Raw genomic sequence first — 18,152 nt, 5'->3', positions numbered from 1 at the left:
CTCACTATGGTTCAACAGATCCAACCTCAACTGGATCTTACCTGTCCCAGCCACAGGTGTGATACTCACCCATTTCCTCCTTCCTTTTGCCAGAAGCAGCCCTGGCCTCAGCACTGGGGCCAAACACAACTGAGCATCTCTGTTTGCAAAGTATTTGGCACCCCAGTGCTACTTCAATTACATGATAAACCTTCCCTGTGCCAACACTAAAATAAGCCTCTTGGAAGGAAAAAATTTGGAGATATTTAATGGGAAAACAAATAGGAACAGCACAAAAACTGGCAAGATTTCAGGAACCAAACATCTGCATTTTTCTGCTTAGTTCTGTGCTTTTCTCTATGTTAACTTTGCTCTTTCAGTGTTATTCAACTATGTTTGTTTGTTTTCTGTAAATCAATTGCTCCAGCATCCATGGGATGAACACCAACAATATCTCTATGGCTTGGCAACACCACAAATTCCTATAATCCATGCTGAGCTTGGCTTTGGCAAATTTCTACTTCTTTCCTGGCTTCAAACCCACTGCCTAACCGGTAAAAACATAATACACATAATCTGTTAAAACATAAAACAATAATCTGTTGAGTGCAGCAGGAATGAACTTGGACTGGTTAATCTGCTGAAGTACATCTATTTACTTCTGTATCTGATCCAGTAAAATCCAAAAAAGCAGTTAAGAGTGCAGGCTCGGACTTCTATAATATCAGGGTGGATAAATTAAGCACAAAAAAGGATTACTTAGAAGATAAACTCCTTTTTCAGGTGAACTTATTGGATTTGTTAGCTTTTAGGATACCACCACGGACTGCAGAAACAGGAATAGCATCTGAAGAGAATCTCCCTCTAGAAAATGATGAATTTCCAAGTTTATGCTAAGAACAGTCCCTTCCTCCACTCTGAAAGCTGCCTGATTTATTTTATCTTTCCACGACATGTACTTCTTCACAGCAGGGAATCTGCTTTTAAATGATGTCTGAAAATCACCACAAAATTAATAAAAACAGCAGTCACTTCATCAGCATCTTCTGCATGAGGTGGTTCTTCAGATAAAGAAGGAGCCTGTTGATCTGCCATGATCCCAAAACCCAAGAAGGAAACTCACCTTTGCTGGATGCGTGGGTCAGTTTGCACCAAGGGCAGGATGGCTTCCAGCACTTTACTTGCTGATCCTGGCAGCATCTCTAATACTTTGTTATCAATTGCCATTTTGTCCACAATAGTCTTAAAGTAGCGTAATGCACTAACAACCTCCTTCTCCTTTTCCTCTAGCCATGATACATTCTAAAGAGGAGGGAAGAAAAGGAGAGATAAGTTAAAACTTGAGTGTTTTTAAGGGCAGGACAAAACAACCCAAAATAGGTGACACTGAGGTGTATTCCAGGAGGATTGGAAAAAACCTCTTGTACCACAAACACTTTTAAATTGAATTACTGCTCTTTCAAAGGAATAGTCAGTGCAAGATTACACCCACACTTTAACCTTCAGAATTACCTACATTCCAAACTGAAGGCTGATCTTGATCAGTTTTAGGCTAAGATTAGCACCACTGATGACATCAAGGACACTGCTTTGAAACCCACACCTTAAACTGGGACAGTGAAAGAAAAAACATTTCATGGAAAAGTTTGGGTTGGAAGGGACCTAAAGCCCATCTCCACCCCCTGCCATGGCAGGAACACCTTCCACTATCCCAGGTTGTCCAAGCCCCATCCAACCTGGCCTTGGACACTTCCAGGGATGGGGCAGCCAAAGTTGCTCTGGGCAAGCTGTGCCAAGGCCTTACCACCCTCATCGGGAAGAATTTCTTCCTAATATCTAACCTAAACCTGCCTTCTGTCAATTTAAAGGCAACACCCCTTGTCCAATTGCTACATGTCCTTGTAAAATACATGAAAACATCCAAATAAACTCTACTCTGATCAGCCTCCAACCAAAATCATTTTGTGATGCTGCTGGAGCAAGAGAACTCACACAATTTCCATGAGGCCCAACTGTAAAAGCGAAGTTTTGGCACTGGTGAATGAATGTTGCAGAAGGGAACAATTCATTGGAATAAAGCTGAGTTGTGGTCACCAATTTTTGTGCCACCACCAGCACCGGAGGAGGAAATTTAGAAGTGATACATGATACCTCAGGGCATTCTGGACAGGGATATTTTTTAAAAGTTTACAACAGTATGCCTGGAGGACTTTTAATGCCACAAGTAGTTCCTAAGGGAGATTTAAATTAACGACTGAGCACTGCTAGAAAAGGAGCAGAGGGCTTAGCAGAGTCAGATTTCATCCATTATCTCCTCAGTAAATTCAGCTTCAAGCATTAATGACCTATGGGCATTGTGCGCTCCCCATATTCTTGTCAGCTGTTAAACTGCTGCTTTTCTGCAAAATCAGGACAGCAGCACAAAAGGTTTTAAGAAGAACAATTTACAGACAGCACTGGTTAGTAATTTGGGGCCAGTTGCATAAAAGGATTAGAATCCCAAATTCCATCTATCTCCAACTTCAGAAGTCTAAGTCCCTATCCAAGAACTGCAAACCACCCTGTCATTTTCTGTCTCATCTGGGCAGTGCCCAAAATCTGCTGCTGGTTGCCCTCTGGGCAACATTCTTGCCAGGAACCTCAAGTTATGATTTACAACCCACAGTGCCCTGAACTCCCTTGCTGAAGAGCATCCTGGCAACTCACTGGGATAAAAAATGACATTTCCCATTCTGCAGGGATGCAGCCCTCACCACTGCACAGTTTATTCCAGGATACAGAAACATTAAAACATTAAAACGACCTCTAGGATCACCAAGTCCAACCATTAATCTATGGAGAGCCTCGGCCTCTCCCAAGAAGATTTTGCACTTCATATGAAATGATCACACATTTTAGGGATCAGAGAGTCTGTAAATTCCCTGGGTGAGTACAACCATGGCCCAGCAGTCAAAGCTCTCAAACAGAAGTGAAAAAATGTGGACTGCAGTTCCTGCTCCAATGGCTGTTTATGGGCTTCATTCAACAAATGTTTCCTGTAGAAAGGCTTGTGACTTAATAGCTTAAACACTCTCCTGGTGCACAGGAGGGATGGGCCTGACAGTTCAGGCCTGAGAATGACAAATGGAAACAAAAATCCTTCCACTGAGCACATCAAGGGATGTGACTCCAGCCACCGGACACTGTCTGTGACACAGCCCTTTCTTTTCCTTTTTGATTTTTTTCCCCTGCTAGTTCTTTGGGTAACACTCCCTAGGAGCACTTTTTAATGAATCCTCCTCCAAGGTCCCAAGGTATCATATGCAGGTGTGTGTAGGTGTGCACAGAGCCATGGAATGGTTTGGGTTGGAAGGGACCTTAAATCTCATCTCATTCCACCCCCTGCCCCAGCTTCCACTAGACCAGACTGCCCCAAAGCCCTGCCCAACCTGCCCTGGAACACTTCCAGGTTAGAGGGAGCCACTCATTTCTCTTTTGGGCATTAAACAAGAAAAAGTTACAACACAGGCAAAACAGCATCTCCATTCCCTGCCTAACACATATAGGTATTTTTAGATGATTTCAGAAATTTTCCCTTAATAATCAAATTGTAAATGCATCATGTGTGAGACACAGCTGACCCAGAAAAGGTCAGAATGAGCTGTACAGAATACACCCAATTACAAAAGCTGGAATCATCCTTTTTTTCCTTACATTTTGGCAGTGTAAAACCTCTCAAAAGTCTGTATATAGCACTGAAGGACGCTCCTGTTCCTACAATAGGATAAGAATCACAGACAGGGTTCAGGGGACAAAAGGAGGTTCTGAAAAGAACTCCCCCAGTGTTGCCCCTGTCTGGATATAAAAGAGAACAGGAGATGATGATGTTTGCATGACCTGAGCACATCCTTCAGCTTACACATCGTGATTTTACATTAACTTTTAGTATTGCTATTTCTGCTCTGCGGTGATTATCTACTTCAAGAGCACAAAAATAGCATCTTAAGAGGGAGAAAAGGATGGTATTTGGTTTATCAAGTGAGTCTTCTGACAGAAAATCGCCCATTTGTCAACTGATGTCTATATTCCAGTGAGAAAACCTGGTGACAATCCAGGCACATCCTCTTCCCTACTCCCTCCACACAAAGCTAATGAGTTGACTACATCCAACTAATTGATTAGTTGGATGTAGCTATTAAAATAGGTAAGAAATGAGCCAGAAATCAACAATATTTCACAGTACAGAAATGAATGCAGTTTAAATAATCATATACAGTAATAAAAAACACTGTGTTTGTTTTCCAATTAAAAAAAAATCCCAATCTGTACATAAAAAATGATTTTAATGTCCAGCATGGGTTATTAGTAAATCCTCTTGCACTGTTTTTAGGGGAAAAATAGAAAAGCAAAATCTTCATCTATTATTAACATGCATTTGCTATAGACCACATTTTGAAAAGGGCTCTTCATTTTCTAATATATTTAATGTGGTCACATATCAATTTAAAGTAAGGCCTATAAATTATTTCAAGATACCATCCTGAAACATCATTGGAATTAAAAGCCATCAAGGAGTACTCTCACTGTTGCTTTAGTTTTGTTTTTGTTTTTTTAAATTTTATTTTTAAATAGCACTCAGTAATGCAAGGTGTTTGGCTCCCTAGAAAGCATTTCCACAGCCTCCTGGGGAAAAAACCTACAGCCTGTGGAAAAAACCCTCATCATCTTCCACCTGATGGTGCAGAAAAGGGTGAGGAAACACTGCAGAAACCTCTCTGGGAGTCAAGCAAGTCACATAGCCCAAGAAAACTTTATCTTGCTGGCTGCTCTCAGTAACTCTGCCACAACTCTCAGCAGAGACAATCTGAAAAATTCTGCATGTCTGGAGGTGCACACTGGATGAGACTTTTAACAGCTGAGAATGATGTTTAGTTATTCTAAACAACCCCAACTGTTCTTAATTTCTGGCTTTGATTTGTACTTGAAAACTGATTGCAACAGTGCTGTCACAGAGACAGTCTCCAGCTACATAATCAGGACACAATACGAGAGGAGATAACACAGATCAGTTTGTGACCTCATTTCTTAGAGGGCCTGGAGTATATTTGTTCTGAGGAACATTGTGCTGGATCAGCAGCTGCTCAAACTCTTGTGTGTGACTCTCCCAGCTTGTGTCATCAGAGATCCAGCACATCTTTGGATCAGCTTCAAGGATGTTCCTGCCTGGGTCTGGGGTTTTTAAAAGGATCACACCCCAAAACCAGGCAGCTATTTGGAGGCTGTAAGCATAACCCACAGGGTGTGCATGTGGGGAGGATGTGTCAGGCCATACACCACGTTCCACAATGAGTTATTTAAATGCCTGTGGAAGGAGGTCTCATCATGCTCTCCAAAGGGAATCACATGTCTTGATTTAATACTACATAATGCTGTTTATAGGTAACCATGAAGTGACCCTGAGGATCCCTGAGCAGCAGAATTATGCACAGAACAAGTTCACACAGCAGATTATAATAAACTGAGTACCAGGAAGCAAGAAAGCTGAGGATAACAGAACATGGCCTTTGCTTACTTTGTTCACTGACTTCTCTGGTGTTTTCACTGTCAGGTCAGCTTGCTTTCCTTTCTTTGAGGGTGTTCTCTTTATTTTTGGTGAATGAAACTTGCCCTTCAACTTCATCGTGAATGAGGAGAGATGGGAACGCTCAGAATCTAGAAAGACACAGAAAAGCATTACTGGATTAGAGTAAATATATTGAAACCAGGGACATCTAATAGTATTATCTGGAAGACACTTGTACCACGTAAATTTATTGAGTGGAACATGATAAAGAAAATTAATAAACTGTGGCTCTATATTATGTTTCAAACCACAATACCACCATAATTTCCTGCTTTCCTCAACCACAACATCACCATCATTTCCTGCCTTCCTTGGAGACAGGAATGCTGCAAAGCGGAGGCAGGAACAGTGGGACTGCTACTGCTCTGTGCCTTGGAGGGAAGAGGAAAATCACCTCTCTTCAAAGCACTTATCTCCAACAGGTCCCCAAGCACTTTACAAAGGAGGCAATCATCGTGCCTCTTTGGCAGATGAGCAACTGAGTCAAGGGGATGAAGTGACCTCTGGCAGAGCAAAGCCCTTGGCTGTGGGTCAGTGCTGGGAGAGCTCTGCCTGGGACTGGGACCTGGCTGCTCCAGAGATGGAGAACACAACCCCAGGTAATGCCCTTCCCAGGATGCTGACCTCTAGCCACTCAGCAGCATCAATTTTTAATGTGGCCCCATGATAACCTGATCAAAAATGCCAGCCCTTGTCCTCTACAATGGATTTCACTTCCAGTGTGCCAGAAAACACAGAACAGAGGAACTGCTTTGATACCAGGGCATCCTTCAAGGTGCTAAACTGCAGAAGTGCTCAGCCCTTTTAAAAATTGTATTTTAATTGTTTTTTGAATACCTAAAAGTAGAAGTCTCAAAGGTTTGCAATCATGCCATATGCAGACTTACTGTGGAAATACATTTTTATCTGTTTAACTATGAAGCTAAATAAAACTAAGCTGCCTTGTAGAGAGCAATTTAGAAAGTATTTTGAGCAAAGAGCACTTTAATAAATGAAGGTCTGAGTTGCTCTCTAGTGACCCAGATAATTCAGCAGAAGTTACCCAATTTGTCTGTAACTACATTATCAAGAAAAGTACACAGTTTTGCTGTATGTTTAATTTTTCTTTTAGATTATTTGAGCATTAACTGTACTGGCTGTAATGAGTCCAGAGGACAGCCCAGTGCATGCAGCACTGCAGCACCTTGTTAGCATGCAGACTGCAAACAGCAAAGGCTGCTGAGTCAAATCTAGCACCCAGCAGCTAAATACCACAGAGCAGTGCTGCTCCTCCTACTCAGAAACCACCTAACCACAGTTCAAGGAAAGGAACCTGTCTCCCTTTAAACCTGGTTTCCTGCATGTTATGACCCTCTATGAGCACACTCACCAATACTCTGGTTAGGGATGTCCTCTAGACCAAGATTTTGCAGGCATCCTATGAATGGAAGCTGTGAGCACTGATCCTAATCTAGTCTGCCTGCAGACCTGCTCTCCACTTACAGAACTAAATGTTTCCCAGGTTTTCCCTGTATCCTAAAGTCCTGTTTAGTGCACTGAGGGAGGCACTAAAAACCTTGGCCACTGCAGATAAATCCAGGCGTATCAGTTGGCCTCTGAAGAATCACTTACAGCAGCTGGCACCCCAACTTAGCAACAATTTACGTCAGTGCTTTACATCCACAAGAGGATCTCCAAACCTTTAAAACCTCTCTGTCTCCACAGGGTGCTGAAGGTCACCACTGAAGAGAGTTCCTGGCTGCTGTGATAACACTCTTGAACTCCTCCCCAGAAAATCATTTGTATTTATTCCATACACCATATGAGAATTTCCATATTTGCACGCATATGCACGCTTGCCATGAAATGTCATGGCTCTGAATTAATTTTTCAAGAACTGGCAAACAATTACAATAATTAATCTACAGGGAAGTAATGTGACAGCAACAAATTGTGTCTGGCTCCACCACTGACTGCAGTGAGATCCAAACTGCCGGTCTCAGTAAGAAAACACTCAATGCCTGCAAAACCCTTGGTCATCTACGGTGATAATTTTGGATTGTAGGGACAAGATATTTGGAAGGGAGAATGATTTCAAAAGATTACCATTTCCTTTTCTCCTTGCCACCAGACATTTCTACCCACCTTGATGGGACAGGCACATGAATGGCTGAACCAACACGTCTGCACGGTCAGGCACCTCCAAAAGGAGATGTCATCAGAGAAAGTTCCTTTTCTGCTGACAGCAGATCCTCTTCACCACCAGCAGCAGCCAACCACAGCCCCTGTGCTCTTTTTACCTTTTGGGCACACCAAACACCAAATCATTTGTGTGTCACACTCTGAGGGGAGACAGACACACAGAGCAAGGACAGAAGCAAGTGGCTGGAGCAGAATAGAAACTGCTTAAAATAGTACTGGTGAAGTGAACCAGCTGACATTTGCAAAAATAATAAATGTTATTGTTTGAACAGCCCTGCTAAGTCCTGCTTTGAAGATCACAAATTAATGCAGCTTTTTACTGCCATGGCTTTCTGTCTACACCAAGCACTTTCCAGCTCTTATTTGCTCACAAGTTTCTGATGCATTTGCAGTTAAACAAATGAGTCACAAACCAATATTCCCTCACACTCAATTACACTTAGCACTTAAAATAGCACTTTTCTTGTTCCAAGCACATTACAAACACATCGTCCTCATCCTTAAACAGTCAGGCCTCAACCTTACTCTGCAGATGGGTAGCAGGCACAGATGAAGCAAATTGTTTAAACAGAGCAGAGGGTGAGTCAGTGACTCTGGTACAGCATCTCCATCACTCTGCAGGCCCTCAGCCCTCTCCCTCCCCCTGCTCATGGATCAAGCTGTGGAGCTCCTGTGATTATGCTCAGTGAATGCCAACAGAATTATCTGGCACACTGGGCTTTACAGTTTGCAAGCTGATACATCATTCAAGCACTATAAACAGAATTTGCTTTGTAATGAATCTGGATGAAGTGGTATAAAAGAGAAGTGACACTTGAGCAGGAAAGGAATCTAGCTCACAGGTGTAAGGAACCTAAGCTTTTACAGATGAAGCCTGAAACTCTCCTCTGAAGAGTACAGCTGAGCAAGACTTCCTCAACTGGTTACAGCAGCACTGGTCTGCTTTGAAAAAGTAACTTTTTTTTTATACTATATCCTAATTTAAATACCTTACGTGTCCTGTGTGTCTGTCCAGTTAAAAAAGTTCAAACAGCACAGCATGCCTTCACAGATTAAATAATGAGATAACATAAACAGAGGCAGAAAACAAAGCCATGTGCTCAAACCATGTCCCTCTGCTCCTTCCTGCCTATCTACAGTAACCAAACCCCTTAATGCAGCATTGAGGCTGCTCTGAGCTTGGGAGTTTGCCCACTGGAAATTATTCTATCGTATTACCCTCGCCTCTTGTTGATGAATAGCCAGCAGTGTTTAGCTGGAGCCTCAGCACTGGATTTCTCCTCTCTGGTGTGCAGGCAGAGGGTACCCTGCACTTACTTCTATGAAGTGTCCAAATATTTGTGAGATGAATGGGGAAAGTCAGGGTAATAAACTCAATGAAGTGATTTCAGCTGGAAGGAGGGAAAAGAAAAAAGTTGTATCAAAGTGTTTCTGTCTCAAAGGAACCACTGACTTTCCATGCCCTCGTATTTCATCCGTCTGGATGCTCTCTGCTGCTGCACACAACTGGAAAAAAAGCCCTTCAAAATGACTTTATTACAGATCTGAGTTTCTTGATTTCTGACTGGAAGCTTCACTACATCACTCGTTTCACAGCCAATTCCATCCCCTGTCAGTGAGGCTCCCGCTCTGCCGTGCTTGAACGTGCTCCAGCTGTTGAGTCACGGCCCTGCTCAGCTCCCAGGCTCGTCTCCTCCGGCACGTGTCTGGGCTCTGACCACACACACAACACCACAGAGCTCGCCTGACATGCCTGCTCCAACCAGCCCCGCTGTCAGGTGTGGCCACAGGGGTTTTTCAGATTTCCTTCAAGCCCTCAGAGCAGACAGAGCATGGCTAAGGAGAACACGGCCAAGCAGGAGCCGCCCGATTCCCCACCAAGCTCCAGCAACTGCTGCTGCTGCTGCTGCCAGTTTCCTCTGGTGAGGAAAGACCTGCAGGTTTAAAACAACAGTGGATTAAAAGGGAAGGCAGATAAATCAGCTTATGTGCTTGTGGGCAAAGAAACAAAGGCTGCTTAGGAGAAAGCTGGTGAGTCAAAGCCCAACATCCACCTATGCCACAGTCAAATGGTCACTCTCCACTTGGGTTCAAATGAAGGCCAGAGTAAGTAAAAACACACACAAGCTGGTGAATTCCACCGAGCTAAGCCAGAAGCAAATTATTTGCTTTGAAGTCAAAGTGAAAGTTCAGCCTTTTACAGAGCTCAGTCACAGCAGAGTTTCCATCTGCTGGGTCCCACTGGCCAGCCTTGTGTAACCAGCACATGGGAGCCTTCAGAAATGGGAAATAACGCCCTGCCTGCTTCTGCATCTCCTGGTCCTCTTTTTGTCACTACTGCTCCATGGCAGGGAGGCTCCAGCAGCTGGGCCAGGTCACTCAACTTGTCTAATGATTGGATCATATAAAACTAATTGAAAATATACTTATTTTTAATTAAAACCCCACAGATTTTAGAATACAGTGCTTTTTCCTTCCTTCACCTGAAAAACTAAACCCTCCATCTTCTCTTACTCTCTGTGTGTTCAGACACCAAAATCCTGCAGCTTTAGTGGAGATGCAACCTTAAAAAAGGGTTATAGCTCATCTTCCAGCTTGTCCTGACTTTTGGAGCTTGTTAGAAAGAACGAAGTGGAGTCTAAAAATCTTATACCACAAATGGTTCCTTTTTCAAAGGCCATTTAGGTCTCTGCTGGATGCACATATTTAAAAGCTATCAGATTAAAAATAACAGCACACATCTCTCCCCATGTCGTAATGAAGCTATTGTGCACATTTTTAATCAACCGCTCCTGCCACTTTTGCCACGAGTCCTTTGAAGGCAGCAGTGACTTATGTAATGAGTTACACAACGATGCCCATTAAAATGGCATTTGTTCCCTTGGGCTCAGCTCCATCATTTGAGAAGACAAAAGGCAAGTTGCAAGGCTTCAGCTAAACCCTAGCTGACAGGGACTTTAAGGGTTCTGAAGCAAAAGGCAAAAATAACGAGCCAGAGTTCAAAACGACCTTTCTGCTGAGGATGTCTGTGCTGTGATGCAGCACCCAGCGAGAGGCTCTAGGGCTGGGGCGACTCCAGATGCAATTCTGCTCTCAGAAACACAGGAAAACAGGTGATTCAGGATGGACAGAGAGGCACAAGAGCTTACCACCATAATCAAGGAACATTCTGCAAAGCAAACGTCTTCCCAGATTTTATATGAATATCACTAGAATTCCCAACATCTTCCTCCTTCCCTTAAGGCAAGGGCTGTATCTGTTACATACCTGTAAGCACAAAAATCTGGGAGACTGTGCCCTGGCTAAAGCTTTTAGGCTCTCTTGTAATGTAAATATTAAAATCAGTGACTGACAGAAAATCTAAGCCTTTGAGCTTTGCAGGAAACAGCTGAGCTCCTCTGCAGAAGAGCTGGCACAGAAGGCACAGTGTGATGCTCACCAGTGAGCTGTGGGCAACAGAAAACTACTGCAGGGGCACTTGTAAAAATAAATTTTAATAATCCCCTCCTGTGACAAAATGTTCAAGCCTGCAAAAGTGTAGCTACGAAGGTGGAGAGAAAGCATGAGGTTTCAAGGAGGGTTGAAGAAAGAGATGAAGAGGACCCCAGATAAATTCCCCACCCTTTCACACCTGCAGTGGGTCTCTAGTTCTCCCCTTAACCTGCAAACAGTCTTCAGCTACTTTTCACACCCTCTTTTTCCAGAAGTCTTGAGGATGTTTAGAAGCCTAAAAATGCTGATATACAGCACTTGTGCAAGGCTGCATGTTCCTAAAAGGATGAACTTGGATCCTGAGTACAGAAAAGACAGAATGCAACAGAACAGAATTAAAATATCCCTTTTAAATGTATAAATATCCCTTTTAACTGCAGCATATCGCTGCTGCATCACAGGTGCTCAAAAGCCTCAGAGACTGAAGCAAAGAGAACTGATGCAGAAACAAAAAAAGACCTGGTAGGGGACCTGGAAAGAAGAAAAAAAAGGGGAGGGTCTGGTGTCAATCAGGAAGTTTTCCCACCCTAACCTTTGTACCTTAGGTGGAGTTGTTTGTAAGCTGCTCCAAGTCCCTCTCCAGGGAATCCAATTGCTAGGAGAGCCACCAGGTTTTAGGGGAAAAGGATGGAGGAAGGGCAGCTGAGAACCAAACAATCATTCTTGAGTGTTAAAGAAACTTTAACATCACGTCACCTTGGAAGCAGCCAGCTTTTGGGAGCGGAAAGACCGACTGCCCTTTTTCTTTTCTGGCAGCATTACAGTGAATGAGCATAAACCAGTGAGCATTAATGATGTGCAATGACAGCACACAAACTTCTCTGGAAAAGGGAGGCTCAGTTCCCTCTCAGCTGGCCAGGCAATGCTCACTGACTCACAGGCTTCATTATTTTTATGCCGCCCTCTGGGGCCTCCAGAGGAAGCAAAACATTTTTATTTGTCAGAGAGCACATTTTTATTTTGATTTTTTTTTTCCTTCTAAGCAGCCATGAATGAGGCATCTCCAGCTGCAGCAACCTCATGTGGAAAGAGCTTGCAGTGTTTGCAAGGGAACTGGAAGGGAGAGAAGGTAACTTATCAATTCAGCCACGTCTCCCAACTGCAGTGAAAAGGACTGGGTTAGTCAACAACATTAATTTTATGGTGCATTAACACTACAGCTCTTCTTTCTTACAGTATCATACTTGGAGGCAAATCTTCAGGTTGCAAGTAGAAAAGATGCACACAATCAAGCATCAAGTTCAGAGCAGCTGATCAGATTCTTTTCTACTCCTCTTTTTGCCTGGTATTTCAGAACAGAGAAATCTCCTTGTATGCAGATAAATCAGGAATCCTTTACCTGCTGAAAACTGCAGCAGTATTGCTCAACTGATGTACAGGAGAAAAACAAAAGAAAAAAGCAAAAAGCTAAAATAAATCAAACAAGGAGGGATTTAAGGATGTAAAACTGCTACCCAAGCTCAGTTTCCTGCAGCACACCAAAGCCTTGAGATTTCTTTTTGAACAAGATACTGTAATTTATTGATAAGCAGCAGACAGGACTTTTGCTGTGGTTTATCGAAAGCTGCTCCAGCAGACTGGTGCCATGTCAACCCCCAAGCAGAAACACCAGCAAACCTTTGTGCAGCATCTGGCGGGTCTCTGGTAATTTCCCATCTAAGAACTGATTTTGCACAGCCCTGCAAGCCCCAGAGAACCAACAGGATTACAACAGTAGTAACATGACTTGTAATTCCCCCAGTGCAAATAGCACTAGAACAAGAGACTCAAGTGGCCTCCAACACCAGTGTGAACAATGTGATCCTTGCTCACTGTGTTCTACCCATGAAAGCCACCAAGGATGTCAACTAAACATTTCATTTTAACTGGAAAAAAAATAATCCAACTACCAGGCATAACATCTGCATTACTTCAGCAACCAGCTCCTAACACAGAAATTGCTCCTAACACAGTTCAGAGAGAATCTGCAGAATTTCCCTGTTCACCAAACATGACTTAATATGGGGTCCGTGGGCATCCCCACTTGTCTAGCAGCTTTTGGAGGATATGGTCATGACAGTGATTCAGACATCTAAAAATAAAGCCCTGTAGGCACAAGTGTGTGTGTGCAGCACCTGAGTCACTCCAGGCTATGCAGAGCCCTGGAGCCAGAGCTCACCCGTTTCACTGACACCACTGCCATGGCCAAGCAAAAAGCCTCCTCACCGAGCTCTGCTTCAACTCCTTCTCCCCTCCTCTCATTTTCTCAAGAGTGTTTAAGTTCTTCCTGAAAAACCTTTGCTGGGCTTGGGTTTCAGTTCTACAGCAGTCAGCTTTGAAACTCAGAGCTGAAAGATTATAACCCAATGTTGCTGAAGCTGTTTATCCATCTCCAAGGTGACAGGATGTCGTCACAGCACTCAGCAGGACACCAAGCAGAAAGGCATTATTTCAGATGCTTTAGGGAAAAGCCTAATTGCTCACAACCTGGCCATAGGTTCAACAGCTGACAAACAAGGCTGTAAATGGAGCTTTGGCTTCTTGTCTGCCCCACAGCACTGGCTCTGAATGGGAAAAACTCAGCCCTCTTTCATTCTTGGAGAGTAAACCTCCACTCTCATTCATTAGGCAATGGAAAAAAAAAAAAAAAAGAAAAAGAGAAGCTGGCTCAGATTTGCCTGACACAATTTCCAGTTGCTTTGGACATTACTAATTATAGTCATCTTTATTTTTGACCTCTGATTACAGACTCTTTGCACATTCAGTCTGAATGGCAAAGATAACCCCTCTTTTCTAGTAGGCTTGGGAGGAACCTTATACCCTGCCCAAAAGCCACCGCCCACACTTCTCCGAGCTGAGCACAAGAAGTAAGATGAAAACATGGAAAGCATTTGCTTAAACATGCTCTGTTTTACTTCCCTCTTTAGCAAGCGCCATAGATCAAGGGCAGCAGTCCAGGTGAGAGTGTGATGTAAGCTCTTTTCCATGCATGTTCTGAGATGAGCTAACTGCTCCTCATTTCTCACTGTTCTGACTAGCACTGTATCCTCGGGGCTCAGATGCTGAAAAGCAGATATTCAGTTCAGTAAGATTAAACAAGTCTTCACAACTCCAGTGCACCATGCTGGGGGCTCAAATCTCTGCATGAGAGAGAAACAAATGAATTTCAGGAGCCAGACCAGCACTATCTCCTGAAGGCACTGCAATACCAGTGTAAACTTCCCCAATACTGCTTACTCAATAAAACAAGGCATCACAGGAGGGCTATGCAAATCCCTCAACTTTGAAGTACTGCTCTCCTGTTGCCCCAAAGGACCAGTTCTATCTCCACACACCCAGACAAGTGTGAGTGTGAAGCAATACACCGCAGGTGTGCCATTTCTGATGTAATCAGGTCAGAAGCTGCTTTGACATTATTGTTGTGCTGCTCCGTAAAGGGTTAAGAAGCTGCAGGCCATATCCTCAATTCCATACTCTGTTCTATACCTGATAGGATCTGCAACCAAACCACCAGCTTTATTGTCTGCCTAAGGCAGGAGAAAATATTAGTCTTCTATAAGCATGATTTGAAACATCAGTGCCTCCAGCAAGGGGGAACCAAGATGGTAATTGAACTGAACAGCCCAGGAGGGAGCTCCCTCTTCCCTTCCTTAGCTGTAGAATTAGCACATCCCTACACCACCAAGGCAGGAAACATGAAGTACCTTAGGGAGTCTAAGTGGGATGTCTGTCTTTCACTCTGCTGCACATAAATATTAAAGTTACTTTAGCACTAAACAATTATTTGTGACAACTTTCTATTTTATGCCATCTCCTCATGCCAGAATTAAAATCTCCTGGTTGTACTGGTCTACAGACAACAGGTTTCAAGGTAAAGGCATAATGACACCAACACCTGCAGTTCTCCCCACTCTTTTTGGCAAATCCTGACTTTGAAAGATCCAGAAGACTGAACTTCTGCAGCAGCAACCACAGCAGATTTGTACAAACATCCACAACAACATGAAGGCAGCCTGAAGGAATCCATCCCATCTCTAACTCATCTGAGCCTACTGAAGACTTGAGGTTTCAGTAGCAGGAAACAGCCACTAGAATTTTACTGGTTAATTTAATTTTGAACAAAAAGCAGCTATTCCCCAGCTGCTTCAGAATATTAGCCTAATGCAGTGACAAGTCTGAAAACCCACTTAACAAGGGGATATCTGAGCCTGATTTCTTTGGCATATCATTGTTGACATACAACATTATATATAAATATATATTATACTGTATCACCCTGTTTTTAACAGTTACAGTCATCTTTAATGAAAATTCCCAAATGGGGGCCATACTAAGAATCAGTTTCAATTTTTCAGTGAACTTTCAGTTTGCTCACACGGAGAGCCGGCCTGAATTTCAAGAAGAAATACCTTCAACACTCATACACAACAACCCAACAGCCAAAGGGAACCCAGCTCAGGCCAGGCTGGATTTCACCAAAACCAAAGCAGAACCTTATCTCAGCATCTCTCTACAATCTTGCTGAAACTATTCTCTTATCACAGAATAAATCTTGGTGAATTAATAGCTACTTGAGTGATGTTTTTACCAACAGCTCATTTCCTGATCATATCCCATCCTATTCAGGGCATGGCATCAGGTTTCAAAAGTGAGATCTTGCCCACAAGCCAGCCATACCTGCCAGGAAAACACACGATTGCATTCAAAGACCATCACCCACTCTAAAAAAAAAAGCATGTTTCAAAAGCCAGCGCCCAGATTCTGTGGTAGAGAGACCTTAGGCTTCTATAAATAAGAAATAATTTTGTACAGTGTTTCTATTTAATTTGGTTTTGACAAAACAGCAAACCCACAACTGCCAAAGCTATTTAAGTCTGTGCAACACAACGTGCAACTGTGTGGCGATCCTGCCATCAACCCTGAAAGGTGAATCAATACTAATTTCAGTTTGTGGTCTGTTGAGCAATACTTTGGAGCTTTAGGAGGTCTGTTTGGAAAACAGCAGCCAGTTTGTGAGAGGAAACTTCAGCTCCATGAGGCCTGGAGCCGTGTGGTGCAGGGTCAGGCCAGGCTCTGCTCCATGGCCTCCGGAGAGCACGGCCCTTCGGTCAGGCTGAGCCTGGTGCCTTGGCAAAGCTTCACTGTGATTAACTTCATGCTCCTTCACTGTGAAAAACAGGCAATAACCCACTCATTTCTGCAGTGCATTCAGTATGTCACACAGTTGGGTTCAGAAAGACAGCAGGTGATGTTTATAACAATACCTGTGGCGCTGGTATCAGAAGGGTAAACACCTCCCAAATCTTCAGTCTCAGTATGATCAATTGATAATGCACAACCCCCCCACAAAAGCTTCACCCCCAACTAGATTTTGAGTCTTCACCTGGATTCAGCCAATGAGTACCAAAAATTATACAGCACTGAAGCAACAAGAAACAATATAAACCATCTTTCAACTAAAACAACCACTTATAATGTTGCAAAGCACAGAACTTTGTATACATGATCCATGTTTATTAATATCACTTTGCAGTATAATAATCTAGTATTAAGCTTTGTGTCAGAGTAGTAAAAAAAAATCACTTTTTTTTTCCCTGCTCAGTAGAAAATCCTTTTGTTGTGGAAAAAGGGCTTAGGGGAATCAAACACGACAGTCATTGACTGCAGGACCTCCACAAACATCTCCACACGAGGACCACTCTCCCACAACACCCTGAACAACTTCACAAAATTTGCAATCTGAGCTTGGACTTCATTTATTTCAAGACATGTTTTCAGGAAACTTCCCTTTCCTTTCTACCCTGTTTACAAATTTACACAGCAAGCTCACTTTTCCTCCCTCCCCAAACAAACACATAAATTTTGCCTTTTTTCTCCTCTGTGTACTCATGAACTCTGAAGCTCAGCAAATAAACTCCCAGCTACATCCACTTCTAAACTGCTGATTTCTGTAGAGGAATGACAGATGGAAGAGAGCTCTCCTACTTCATTTTTGGCAACTCTGCAGCCAGAAGTCTGAATACACTCAATGTGCCCTCATCCCTCATTAACCTGAGAGCCACTTGTGCATCTACTGCAAAGAGTGCAGAACTGGAAGATGGCTCAAACAAATCTTGAAAAAGGCAATTGGTTTGGGAAAAGCTGCTTCATTAAAATGTACTGAAACTCCTAAAGTTTCCTTTAGGAGCAAAAGGCTCCTACATCTTTATATGACTTCAACCAATATCATTTCCATGCCTATCCTGATATGACACACCAGCCATAGGTATAAAACATCCCTCAAGGCTTGATTGCTGCTATTTGATAAAAAATCAACACTATATATAGCAATCATAATTACGAAACTGAACCCACATGGAAACTTTAAAGGATGGCCCTCACAGAAAATACTTTCAACAGGGATTCAAATCACTTATAGAGAATTAAAAAATATATAGAAAATACTTTTTCAAGTACCATCAAGTAAATTTGCTATTTGTTGGCAGAAAACAGAGCAGGTAAAGAGTTGAGCTGGTTTTCTGGCAATTGTATAAATCTACTTTTAGAGAAATTAAATTATAACACACCAGAATTTATCCTGATAAAACAGGCAACATTCAAAACTACAAGAACCCTGTAGCTCAGACTTTATAATGAGAGGACTTCTCCATCCTGGAAACTTAACTTAAATCAAGGTGAAAGTTGGAAACTCACACATATTATTCCCAATTAACTCCCTACATAGTTTTACTTTGGAATATGATTGTCCAATTGCAGAATGGATTTAGCTAATTAGAAGGCAAAAGGGCAATATTTACAGATATTTCTTATATATATGGGAAGTTGTTTCTCAAAGATAAAGTCTAGCTTTGTTGAACAGAAGTAGATAACAAACCTAAAAGGAAGAGATTTTTCTTGTTTGAACTGTCATTTTTTTTTT

At 42.7% G+C, this 18,152-nt stretch overlaps 1 protein-coding gene across 6 annotated transcripts in view; it reads right to left on the bottom strand.

Annotated features, from left to right (window-relative positions):
• RAPGEF1 (Rap guanine nucleotide exchange factor 1) overlaps nt 1–18,152 on the bottom strand; it is an 84,001-nt gene that overhangs the window by 46,781 nt on the left and 19,068 nt on the right. For all 6 annotated transcript variants that reach the window (XM_015644622.3, XM_015644624.3, XM_015644623.3 and 3 more), the window contains exons 2-3: nt 5,531–5,670; nt 1,103–1,281 (exon numbers count right to left, since the gene is read on the bottom strand). In XM_015644622.3, the coding sequence (XP_015500108.1) occupies nt 1,103–1,281; nt 5,531–5,670 (319 nt within the window). The remainder of the gene's footprint in view (nt 1–1,102; nt 1,282–5,530; nt 5,671–18,152) is intronic.

The sequence above is a fragment of the Parus major genome, chromosome 17 (assembly GCF_001522545.3).
Source record: "Parus major isolate Abel chromosome 17, Parus_major1.1, whole genome shotgun sequence".
Classification (NCBI taxonomy): domain Eukaryota; kingdom Metazoa; phylum Chordata; class Aves; order Passeriformes; family Paridae; genus Parus; species Parus major.
The sequence above is the reverse complement of the archived record's forward strand: the minus strand, read 5'-3'. Positions and strand labels throughout refer to the sequence as shown.